Source organism: Carex rostrata, chromosome 6 (assembly GCF_964058835.1).
Source record: "Carex rostrata chromosome 6, lpCarRost1.2, whole genome shotgun sequence".
NCBI classification, from domain to species: domain Eukaryota; kingdom Viridiplantae; phylum Streptophyta; class Magnoliopsida; order Poales; family Cyperaceae; genus Carex; species Carex rostrata.
In genome coordinates this window covers 867,589-880,437 of record NC_135923.1, presented here as the reverse complement: position 1 = coordinate 880,437, position 12,849 = coordinate 867,589, and the positions used below count along the sequence as shown (strand labels likewise).

At 33.3% G+C, this 12,849-nt stretch overlaps 2 protein-coding genes across 4 annotated transcripts; one reads left to right on the top strand and one right to left on the bottom strand.

The window, feature by feature from the left end:
• Positions 1 to 1,404: 1,404 nt before the first annotated feature.
• On the bottom strand, positions 1,405 to 7,262 carry LOC144555887 (Pseudouridine synthase family protein). 3 transcript variants are annotated; one of them, XM_078304323.1, is made up of 16 exons: positions 7,095 to 7,262; positions 6,931 to 6,993; positions 6,726 to 6,831; positions 6,344 to 6,430; positions 5,906 to 5,978; positions 5,448 to 5,493; positions 5,253 to 5,363; positions 4,762 to 4,834; positions 4,537 to 4,627; positions 4,196 to 4,256; positions 3,972 to 4,102; positions 3,731 to 3,848; positions 2,763 to 2,886; positions 2,455 to 2,556; positions 2,054 to 2,122; positions 1,405 to 1,722 (listed from the first exon to the last, which is right to left on the bottom strand). In XM_078304323.1, the coding sequence occupies exons 1-16, from the start codon at positions 7,212 to 7,214 to the stop codon at positions 1,673 to 1,675; spliced, it is 1,425 nt and encodes a 474-aa protein (XP_078160449.1). In that variant the 5' UTR covers positions 7,215 to 7,262; the 3' UTR covers positions 1,405 to 1,672. The 3 variants fall into 3 exon arrangements, with proteins under 3 accessions (XP_078160449.1, XP_078160450.1, XP_078160451.1); XM_078304324.1 differs by having other exon boundaries at positions 6,735 to 6,831; positions 7,095 to 7,237; XM_078304325.1 differs by lacking the exon at positions 6,344 to 6,430.
• A 3,453-nt stretch (positions 7,263 to 10,715) lies between these two features.
• LOC144555365 (uncharacterized) lies at positions 10,716 to 12,841 on the top strand. Its single transcript, XM_078303664.1, has 6 exons — positions 10,716 to 11,115; positions 11,197 to 11,246; positions 11,386 to 11,509; positions 11,648 to 11,752; positions 11,989 to 12,294; positions 12,378 to 12,841. Exons 1-6 carry the CDS (start codon positions 10,938 to 10,940, stop codon positions 12,695 to 12,697), a joined length of 1,083 nt encoding a protein of 360 aa, XP_078159790.1. The 5' UTR covers positions 10,716 to 10,937; the 3' UTR covers positions 12,698 to 12,841.
• Positions 12,842 to 12,849: the final 8 nt, after the last annotated feature.

The following is a 12,849-nucleotide window of genomic DNA, read 5'->3' as shown; positions in this document are numbered from 1 at the left end:
TTGGCTGATTTTGATTTTCTCTGCAATTTTTTTTTTCCTCTTATATGAATTTTCGAATTTGTAATTGGAGTTAAATTTAAGATTAAAATTAAAATAATTTTTTAAATTATAAATTAGAGAATAAAAAATTATAAGTCAGAGTATTAGAAAATGTAAGTTAAAACATTAGTTTCTATTGAGCACCTAATTAGTTAATAGGTTTAAATTCAACTAGCTATTTAAATCTGAATTGATTATTTTTTGTCTCTGATGAAAATTCTGAATCCGCCTCTAACAATAAGATACTCGTATCTGTATCCATGCAACATAAAAGTAACTTATATACCCGTTAAGTTAAACACGAATCATTTAATTTGAATTAGCACGAATTTTAAAGTGATTATTATTGTATTTTAAATAGATTCGAAAGATATTTGGTTCGGTGTGATCGGTATCTTTCCGATAAAATGGGAGGTTTGGGGTCAGTAATGGATACAAAAGCCAATCTAAACCGCTAGATTTTGATATGGTGGACAAGAATTTTGCTGGTTTGGAACAGTAATGTGTCTGGACTCTGGACAAAGTGGAAAGTGCAGACATTTTTTAATAATAATGTTTTAAATACTTATCATATCGCGTGACTTGAATGCATGACATGACATAACATTATAATGTTTAAAGAAAAATAATGCTATAACGTTCGGGTCGTTCCATCACGAGGTGTGGGTTTTTCATTCCCTACATTGGGATCTGCGTAGATTAAATTTAGCAGATAACGTCCTCTTCTAATTTCTTGCTAAATCGTTTTCAATAGCGACTTACCTAACGATCTGTATCTGTACATGCGCATCTCATACGGTCTGGATTAATTCCTACCAGATTGCTAAATCGTTTTGCTAGGCTGGGAATGTTTTACGATGGCATTTTATCAGACCGAAACTTCACTTTTTGGTGATTTAACCATTGCAATCCATATTGTAAAAATTAGAATATTTGAAAGATTGGATTTTGAAAGCCGGGGCTACCTCAAAATCACGGTTGTACTTTTAAGAATTCACATCTTTTACAATTACTAGATCTGACCATTCTTTTTAACTTGGCACGAATCTCAAAGCCCAAAAATACTGTCCCTATGGTGACCCAAATCCCAAACCGATTGAGATTTAATCTCGAACCGTAAAGTGAGACCCAAATCGCAAACCGATTGAGATTTAATCTCAACCCGTAAAGTGAGGTGATCCTCTGCAATGCAATACCTGAGAGGATACGGATTCTACTTTTAAAAGGCCAGCCGTGACCAAATTATCCAGCAGAAATGTATTATACATTGAATTTCAAATTTAAATGCTATAGTATCTAACTATCTACTGATATTAAAACTAAGAGCATCTACATTGAATTTCAAAATTACGTAGCAACCAAAAATAAATAAAAAGAACTGATTCATGTTGCAATTATGATATACCATTTTCCCAAGCATATACTAGTACTACAGTCAATAATTAAAAAATTTGTTGCTTGCCATTGCCATCATCTCTTAAAATAAATAAACAGATTCATGAGATTATAAGAAGAAGTGTATCAGAGCATTACTAATTAAACAAGTTCTCTGAGGAATTTCTAGCAAAACAAGATCAGAATAGAGAGGCCATCACTCGACCTTCTAAACAATTATAGAGACACCACGGCAAAGTTAGGAAGATAATTTTATCTTCAATTTTGCTAATCTTTCTTCATACGATGCTGCAGCAATCAAAACATTGGAAAAAGGATGTCACAATAAAAAATATATATTCCAATAAAATAGGAGAAGCCTCAAGCCTGTACCGGGCCTAAATAGTACAAAATTGAAAGACCATTTGTCCCAAATAGTACATAATTAGAACATTTTGGGACCAAAGGTCAAAAGGTCTTATATTAGCATAGTACCATTTGTTCCATTTACTGATTAGAATTAAAAGATTGTCAAAAAATTTCAAAGCAGGCTCAAAAAATAATTAAAGCAAAATGCACCTCAATAATGCATCACTAATTTCAGGCTTCTATTAAAATAAGATAAAATTTAAGAACTTACGCTCAGTCTGGCGGAGGACAAGAGGAACATGGCCTCTTTTCTTTCTTTCAAATTCAACGGAACCATCCTCTGCGATTACATAAATTTTAATAACTATAGCAAGTAATGACATGAACTGGTATATTTTCAGAACTTGCCCTGGTTTCTAAAATATCATAAATAATGATATTTTCATCTCATCCTAAACTACTACTTTTTTAGAGTAGCCACCTCATTTAGGATAACTTACTACAATCTTCCGTCAGATTTACAGAAAAGAACTGTAAGAAATAAAACTCAACTGTTCACATCATCTAAATAAAAACCTGTGATAGTTTTTAGAAAAATCGCTATAGGTGGTTCTGGAACAATAAGCTTAAATAAAAAGAATGAAAATGCAAACAAACAAAAAAGCCTGGAACCTGAAGAGCATAAACAGTCCAAAGCCTCGCGAAAAATGGCTGCCTGGAGCATATAATTGTGATATTCATTTTTCAAATGCTCAATCAATGCACGATTAGCATCTACATTAAAAATAAGCCAACTAGTCAGAAAAACTTATGTTTAGCAATGAATTTCAAATCTCAATTAAACACAATTTTCCAGATTAACACTAAACTCCAGAATATGTTTTTAGCTTTATTTTATCTCAATCACACAAATAAATTCAAAAGTATCTTAATTTCTTGGCCTTTTTTCTGAAATTAAATTGTTAAGTAGATGCAAGTACCTGATGAACATGAGAACGTGACATCCTTAAATTGGCAAGATCGAAGAATCAACGGAAGCTCAGAAGCCATATTGTATTGAGGTTTCCTTCGAATTTTGTTGGTATCTAGCAATGTATCAACTATCTGTACAAATATTTAATCAAACAGCTGTTGGTGAAAAAAAGTATGAAAATATTTAAGATCATTTGAGGGTTTTTTTGTGTCTTGTTGGAGAAGTATAGTATCAGAGGATATGATGCAAGTCAAAATTTGCACGAGTAAACTAAATCTGAGCGTAGTCTCTCAGTTAATCAATAGGTTAAAATTCTGTTAAAATCTGATTGAATTCTGACCAGATTTGCTATTGTTTGAGAGCAACGGGTTTGAGCTGGATCTGATGTCTATCTATTACAAAAGGTTAGTATTGTTAAGCAATTGTCAAGGAATCAAATAAGTCAATTCGGTTAAGTTTTCCTCTTATTTTGTAATACTTTATATATTTTTTTTGAAACCTTCGTAGAAGCTACGAAGTCGTGAGGGGGAATCGAACTCTCGACCTTTGGGTACAACAACTCTAGGACTTCTTCCTACCCAACTGTGCTACCTCCCCTTTCTCGTAATACTTTATATTTTTAATGTTGAACTTTAATTTAAAGTAGCTTCTTTATTGCTAAATTCAAGAGTCCAATATTAATTGTAAAACAATTAAGTTATAATAAATTAAAAAAATCAATTGCTTCTCTTCTTCTCTCTTTGCTATCTCTGTTGCTACCATCTGTCTCTTGCCAAACCCTAACCCTAGCCACCCTCACAAATCATGTTTAGTTGAAGAAATAGGTGTTTAATGCCAAAAGATTGGTGTCCTAGCCAAAACTGAAATCACAAGATTTTTAATAAGCCGGAAATAAGAGGTCCCCAATAAGATTAAGTATTAAAAGAGTAAACTAAGTTAGTTATATTCTTTAATTTGGTGTGAAATGGAACTCACTTCAGGAGATTCAAAACCTTCACCTATCAAAAATAATACAGCAACCATGCACCTTACTTGATGCCACAGAAAGGCACTCCCTCTTATTCTCATTTCCCAAAGTTCATCATCACTTGATCTGCAGACAAACACATTTCCTATATTTAAAAAGAAGAAGACAGAAATTGTATGAATGTAACTTAGCTAACGATTATTTTTTTCTGTCTAGAAAATTCCAAATAAAAAAGTAGTTGAAACTAGCCTTTGGTTGGTGTAGAATATATCAAAACTCGTGATATGCCGTCTATAGTTGCGAACATTTGCTGCATCCATCTTACAAAAGTTTCTAAAGTCGTGCTCTCCAACAAACTTCTGAGCACCTTCCCTCATTTTCTGTTAAAATTTTATTATGACCAGAATTGCCATTAAAGAGATGCAAGAGAGATAGAGAGAGAAAGAGAGAATTAGAGAGATGAAGAGATGAACCTCAATGTTGAAGCACCCTTTCCAGAACATGTACTTGTATTCCCTACTCAAACAACTAAATCTGGAAGTACAAGATAGCAAATATGTAAATATAATGTAACAAATGCAAGAAATTAAATTGATACAACCAAAATAGAATAATCTCATAAGTATTCAAAATGAACCATAAGAACATTACTGCAGTCCCATACATCATAGCTAATAACTTTTATATTTGTGATCTATTTATGTTACAAAATGTCTAGAGCACCATGTTTGGAATTAAAATTTTAATGTGCCAACATACTCCTTTACATAAGAAAAGAAACACAGTTAAAATAGCAATCAACCAATAATTTAACCTTGCAGTAAAATCTGTTGGAACAGGAGACCATCCACTGATGCGTATATCCCTCGGAAGTACTCTATTTAAGACTCTTACATAATCGATTTCTGAAAAAAGAAAAAGAAAGGAAATAAAATTAAAGATTCATAATTTATAAACAAATATAATATGAATTAAGTTAAAATAGAATTCCACTCATATGTAACTACTTTTATTAATCATTTTAATGACTGTTACCAACCTGGCTTTGAATCTGTCATGCTAGCATTCCCTTCGTCACCCTTTAAATTTGAGCGTACAAGTAATGAAATTACCTACAAAACAAACATGCATGGCTAAGAGTTTGTTTAAGTTCAAACAAGGCAAATTCATGTGTGACCTTGGATGACCTCATATGATCACATGTAGACATGAAAATTAAGCATAATGATGCATATCGTCACAAAACTATAAAAACAATCACCTAAAACCTACAAAACAATAAAAACATCCCTTTAAACCCTTCTCGATCTTGTTTAAAATACATCCAGACTACCTACCCCAAATCTTTTATCTACACAGGTACGACAATAGCAGAGATGGAAATCAATGGTATTTCTTCATTCTTTCGGGACATGAAGTTTTTCTCATGTGGGTATATTGAAATTTTGATTTTGTATGATACATTTTAAAATTTAGTTCCACATACAGAGACATAATTTTCATTAAAAAGTATTAGAAGTATTACAGTACCTGACCAGTGGAGGAGACACCTCTATCTGTCCTGCCACACCTGTAATAGTTTGATTCTTGCCTACCCCCAACAAGAATTCTTGTTCTCTCAAGTGCTTTAAATATCTCGGCCTGAAATCTTTATAGTTCTAAATAAAATTCCAAGAAATTTCAGCACAGAATTTAAAATATAAAAAGGAGATATATGAAAGGTACCTCTACAGTAGGCTCAGATGTTGCCTCTGAAGCAAAACCATAGTATCTACACAATATTAGGTGAAGCTTTATACTTTATAATGTAATTCATCTCTGTGCAAAGCCATATTAGAAATCCTTTTCATCACCTTTTATTTTATTTTCTCTTGACTATCCATTTGGGTTATTACAGACAATGTGACCTCAAAGACCAAAAAATCAATTTGTGTTGTAGCGAAATTGTACTATAAAATCAATTGTATCAATGCTATACTGAACCAGCCTCTGGGATTTGGTACTAATATTAGCCAATACAAAGATAAACTGGCATGTGCATTTACATATTGTAGAAATACCACTACAACGTGTCGTACTGAATGTAAACATCAAAAGCTACATGGAAAGTGTAGAAATAGGAGCAAAGAAAAGACGAGTGTAATAAATACCACTGTAATAAAGAAATTGGAAAGTAACGTTACCTCTGTCCAAAGTAAACAACTTTTAGTGCAATATATCTCTTGCTGCAGGATTTTATGGTCTTTACTTGCCGATCTGAGAAACAACTAATAACTATTTAACAAAAATTGCATTTAGTAATTTCAGTTGGCTTATCAAGAGATCAGCATGGCACCAGTTTCCTAGATCAAAGGAACCCTTACGAGACCAATGAAGCCTTGCTTCAACCTTACTTTGGCTTAAATAACTCTTAGTTGTGCAATCAGACCTAATTTAACCCAGTTCAGTTGGTGCAACTGAGCTTTACAGGAAAAAGAAATTTAACTATGGATATATGAAATGCAAAAACCATGACTAGTATAACTGGAGCCAGTAGCATAGGAGGTACATACCAGTACTGGACCTGTCTGTATAACATTAGGTAGTCCTTTTAGAAATTTAAGATATTCAATAAACATTACTACTAAAGGGTAAATCTGCATGTGGTCTTTCCTTCGACTCCAATTTTGAGCCACCAATCTCTTCTTCATTTCCCTTTTCATGTGAAACTATAAGAAAATTAAAAAAGTTTGACGACAATTAGCTCAACATAACCTAAAAGTAAGCTCCAATTGTGCTATGCGCATTTATTCAATATAATTTTGGTTCAAATCCACCCCAATATGTAATTGTGCCTCAATTAAAATGCAATTAAACTTTGACATGAAACTGAATGGCCACAAATAGTCATCAATTTCATAATTGAACACAGTAGTAGGGATCTCAGAAATGCTGGTCTCATTGTTCAAACAAAAACAGCAAAAAAGAAAAATAATTATCGTTTAAAAAAAAAAAAATCCTAACCAGCCTCACAATCTATTGTTGACCTCACTTTATTAGCTCCCTCCCCTTGTTCAGTGCTGTCCCAGGATCTCAAATCAGAAACTACAGGAGCTATACAATTACCTTCCTAAAAAAATGAAGAAATTAAGGTGAAATTGCAAAGCAGCACTGATTTTCTATATACTTTGATTAGTGCTATGAAAAGAATAACAAGAAGAAAAATAACCTTAATAGAGCACTGGCAACTCGCGATCAGAGTAACTAGTCTCTTATTCTCCAGCTCCAATTCCTACTTTTTTTTTCCAGAAAGGAAAAACATGTCAGCATAGTAAATCAAAGTTCGAAATGCGTAAGAAGTGAGGTTTTCTATATACTTATAATACCACTCACCTCTACACGGCTTTGAAGAGAAGAGAGCTGGGATTGGAGGTTAGATTCTAGTTCCTCCTGTCCGTCGGATGCTCCGCTCGGAGGGACCGTGACCATCCGATCGCCACCGTGCACAGCCATGCTCGCTCAACTGCTAGTGTGCTATTGCTATTTGCTAGGCGCGCACAAGCACAACCACTGTTGAGTTAATAATGGGCCGTGATGTGGCGCTATCAGATAGCTATTATGGGCTGGGCCGGAGAGTGACAGAGGAGAGAATAAGTTGGGCCGATACGGTGACGCGTTGCACGCCCAAAGCTGAATTTAATTTTGATTGCCAATCTACAAAGAAAATCTCAAACTGAATAAACTAGAAACCAATTAAGCAACGACCAGTGAGTGCAAATTGGCACGCTCGTATAAAGTTGATGCAAACCTGTCTGTTTTCTGTTTTTGTCATCAAAGGTTCCGAAAAATACAATACACTTTAGATAGCTCAATTGCATGGGCGTGCAAACTGCAAACCTTTTTTGCATTTGTTATATTTAGGCGGCTCGTGCAATTTAGATGGTCCAATTTATCATAATTATGATGTGTCACAACCTGATTTGTCCATACTAAATTACTTTCATATTAAATATATTAATGTCATAATTAATTTATCACATAATATGATAATCATGTATTAACTAAGATCAACAAAAAAATAAAAAGTTCCTATTAATTTGTTTTTGCATCCACAAAATATGACAAATAGTGTTTATTCTAGTCAACAACAAAAAAAATCTAACGGGTAGACTACAAAAAGTACAAGTTAGCACTGGATGTGTCATATCAACACGTTATTACAAGCCACAAAATCAACAGCGTGCACAGACCAGATTGGAATTTTTTTTATCAGCATAAATTATTAAAATAAGACATATAAAAATAGATAGATCTGATTCATTGAGTCCAATTCATATATTATGAATCAGACTCAATGATTTAGATTCCCTTTTTTTTTTTTTGAATTTGGATCCGGACTGTCTGATTAAAGAAAAATCAAGTTCTAGTCCACGGCTAATTCCAAAAAAATATATAATATTTAAATCTGGACCGTTGAGTCAAATCTATATATTTTAGATCGGACTTAATGAGTCATATATTTTTATATTTATTGAAAATGAGATACTTTTTTCTATTTTTGTACGTCAGAATTTAATAATTTCTATGAATAAAAAATTTCCGACCAAATTGGTACTTTTTTGTGTAACGACGTGTTATTTTATAAGATGTTGCTGCAACCGTTGCTCTAAACCAAGCCCAACACCCCATCCGCTAATTACCCCCAAATCCAATTACAAAATACAGTACGTATTTTAATATTGAAAGTTCAAATTAGTTGCCTTGCTCAATTTATATATATAACCTATGCAGTCTCGGTCGTGGAAATGTATATATATAAACAAGATAACTAGCTATGTGCATGTGCTAGTCGATCGAGAGGTTTTGAAATTTGAATATGATACTTTCATTTTAATGCCGTGAGTTAAAAACTTTTTAATATACAAAAAATTGATGCGTATTCTGAAAATAATTGTTTAATTTTGAATTATTAAAATAGCAACTAAAAATATCTTGGAAAAAATAGAATTATATTATTTTATCCCCACCAGAAAATCCCCGTGATTCCATTCCAGCTAGCTGGCACTAAAGACGAGAAACATGCGGCACTAGCATTTTGTACCGTTGTTATGAATAGTATTTGAAAATGAAATGTTGAGGTCCTTGAGGAGCAGACTGCAGAGCATCTTTCGATCTGAGTTAAATAAATGATACAGCACAGCACAGCACAGCACTTCTCAATCCAATCCAATCCAATCCAATCCAATCCACTAAGATCTTGAAATACCAAATTCACCCTTCCAATTAATTTCCAGAAGGGTATAGGTATACAGTATACTATACCTCTTTTGTCAAATTAAAGTTGCATATATGTGAATGCTATCTATGATCTCTCTTTACAGCTATGCATAATTGCATATTGAATGTCGACCGGAGAGGAGATATGATAGGTAGGTGATTGAAGTGGAATGGGCATAGAGTTTTCAAAATTTGTACACAAGTCACAAGTCTCAAGTCTCTTTCTGTTTGTTGACTTTTCAAAATGCATTTTTTCTGTGCAATTAATGGTCCCTCCATTAATTTACTTTTCAAAATTTCATATTTCATATCGGACTATCGGAGTATCGATCGGACTGTAGATCTAGTACGTAATCTACTTTACTTTATTTATGTTCCATTCGATGAACTCCAAAACCGTCAGATATAGCAACTCGATCATTCTATTAAAAGTTTTTGTTTGTTTTTTCTGCTAGTGGATATATAAATAGTACGTACGTTTGATAAATTTTACAAAGTTGTTTTTTGTCATTAAGCATCTTTTTCGTTTGGTTAACACCATATATTCCTACTAAATGGGAGCATGAGCTGGCAAAACAAAACATAAGATAAATTTAAATTAATTGCACTTCATCATTTTCTTCATTCTTTGATACAAGAAACTTATAAGTTATATATATATATATATATATATATATCAAACTTAGAGTCAAATCCACTAAATAGGCAATTAAATTCTAATAGCCTAGCATATTACAAATTTAAAATCATAAAAAAAATTGATACTTTTCAGCGTCGTAATGAGCTACTTTATATACTACAATTGTTTCTTAATTTGCATTAAAAATATCTATCCAAAAAAGTTTAAACAAGATATTTACATAGACATTTATTTTCATTCATACAGTTTTTTACTTCAATAAATATATTTCTTTTGAAATATTAAAAATATATAAAATGGCAAACAACATGATTACTTTATTAGTCACACAATAATTCAACAGAGAAACACAAAATAATATATTGCTTCAAGAATTATACTGCATCTTACATATGTTAATATACTTATCTCTTAAATAGGAATTTAAAGTGAATTATGATATAAGAATTATACAATAAAAAATACACAAAATTAGATAAATGAAAACATAGATAATGTGATATAGCATATTAATATTTGCAAAATATTGCTCATATATCATGTCTAACGAATTGTCTCACATTAATCAGTTTTAGTGCATTATGTCTCATTTATTAATAAGGACTTGGTCTTTCACACAGGGGAGGATTCAAGATTTTCGTCAGAGGAGCAAAAAAATATCGAATCTGGTTTAAACCCACCCATTAACAAATTAGCTACTTGATAAAAAAAACAATGATTTAACATATACTTTTCAATACTCTGACTTATAATTTATGATTCTCTAACCTATAATTCTAATTACCAATCATAATTCAAGAAATATATTTTTATTTCAATCCTAAATTTAATTCGAATTACAAGTTAAATATCTAGAGGGGAGCAAAACAAATTTCAGAAGGAGGACAAAATCGATCGGAACATCCCGATTTATACTAAAATTCAAAATCCAAAGGGCAGCCCCGAGAACTACATGGGTCCGCCCCTGGTTTGAAAGGAACATTTGAATGAAATTTTAAATTTTGCAAGGTTATATTAACATTTAGTAAAACCATGAACCTTCGCACACTTCACGCGGGAATCTGCAGTTACAAACCCGTTTGGTTGGATGTCAGAATGTGCATTATTATCTACATTTAATTTCTTATAGATATGGAGATAACGACAAAACAAAAGCAATCTCTTCCTCAAATGTATCTCTTTTATTTTTCAACTTATTTGGTGTTCCCATTCTTACCCAATTTAAGTTGTTGCCATTATTTTTTCTGAATCCTTATCTCATAAACTTCATTCCTTATAAATTCAAACCCATCGCCTAAAATTCTGTTGTCGAGTTACTCATGATGGCAAACAAATCTATTCTTCTTCTATCTCTTCTTGTTCTTTTTTCGGGTTTATCCGATGCAACCAAGTATAAGAAATTGGTGGGGATATATGAACTGAGAAAGGGAGATTTCTCTATTAAAGTTACTAATTGGGGTGCTACCATTATATCAGTAGTTGTTCCTGATAAGAAAGGTTAGCACAAAATTTATTACATTCAATCTAATTACAATTTTATTTGAGCTACAGTCTGATTTTTTTTTTTTTTTTTTGCAGGAAACTTAGCAGATATCGTCCTTGGTTATGACAGCATCGGTTCTTATGTTGTCAGTAACATTTTTTGTTCTTTTTTTTTCTCTTATATCAGTTGTATTTTTGAATTAAAGGGATATCACTCAATTTTTTATGTTTTCTTTAATTTAATAGGTTTTTGTTTCTTCTATTGTTTTTAAATTTTTACCTTAGAATGGCACTTATTATTTTGGAGCATTGGTGGGTCGGGTTGCGAACCGCATTGCAGGTGCCCGTTTCACAATTAATGGGACACCATACCGTCTCTACCGCAATAATGGAAACAATAGTCTTCACGGTATTATTTCTTGAATCCTAAAGAAAATTGCGTGTCATTAACAGATTCAATTGAGAAATCGACATTGCACAGCAGTTGCTGGTAAACTACTAATATTCATCAAACAAATATTATCTAATAAAATCATGGCTTAATCAGGTGGGCATAGGGGATACAGTGCTGTGATTTGGGATGTCAAAGAGAAGGTCGACGGTGATTCCCCTTACATCACCTTCTACTATCACAGCTTTGACGGAGAACAAGGTCGGCTTTTTTCAATTACCTCTTTATTTCTGTATTACATGCAAATTATTGTGTACCATACCATAATCTGAAATGCTCTTCTATAAAGCACTTGCCTAGTAAATGGGTGGGTTCTGATTTACTGAGAAAGTTGAACACAGTATAACAGATACAAATTCATCCTAAGATAGTCCACCTATTCAACACCTTATCACGCACATCTGATCTCTCTAGATGTTTTTTCCCTTGTCATGTAGGTTTTCCGGGAGATGTCGATGTGTACGTGACATACAAAATAAGCCATGATTACAAATTGGCCGTGACCATGCATGCCAAGCCGAGAAACAAGCTGACCCCGATTAACCTGGCCCAGCATTCGTACTGGAACCTAGGTGGACATTCCAGTGGGACTATTTTGAATCACCGGGTCCAGATTTTTGCATCGCACATCACCCCTGTTGATTCTGAGCTCATTCCCACTGGTCAAATTACTTCTGTGGATAATACACCATTTGATTTTCGTAAGCCAGTGACTGTTGGCAGCCAGATTTCACAAGTGAAAGGTTAGAACCACTTTTCAAACAAAAGTTAAGAATAATTTAAAAAAAAATTGCCCAGGTTTACAAAAGTAATTAAATTTGTGCAGGTGGATATGATATCAACTACGTGGTGGACTCAACCCCAGATGAACTTGGTCTACAAAAGGTGGCTGTGGTTGAAGAGAGCCGATCCGGGCGTGTGATGGAGTTGTGGGCCAACCAGCCAGGCGTGCAGTTTTACACCGGGAACTTTCTCAATGGGACTGAAGGAAAAGGTGGGGCCAAGTACATGCAGCATGACGGCTTGTGCTTAGAAACACAGGACTATCCTGATGCAGTGCACCATGCAAATTTTCCAAATGAGATCTATGGACCTGGTCAGGCTTACCAGCATTTGATGTTGTATAAATTTTCTGCTAGAAAGTGATATTGTGTTTTTTTTCTCTTATAATTCATATTGCATGATCCCATTGTCAGCAAACAGTGTTAACAGAATTCAAAAAATGCACATCTGATTCTATGAGTATCCCCTTGGGTACCTGACTTCTACTGACAGCTGAGGTAAAATCAATTTGGTGC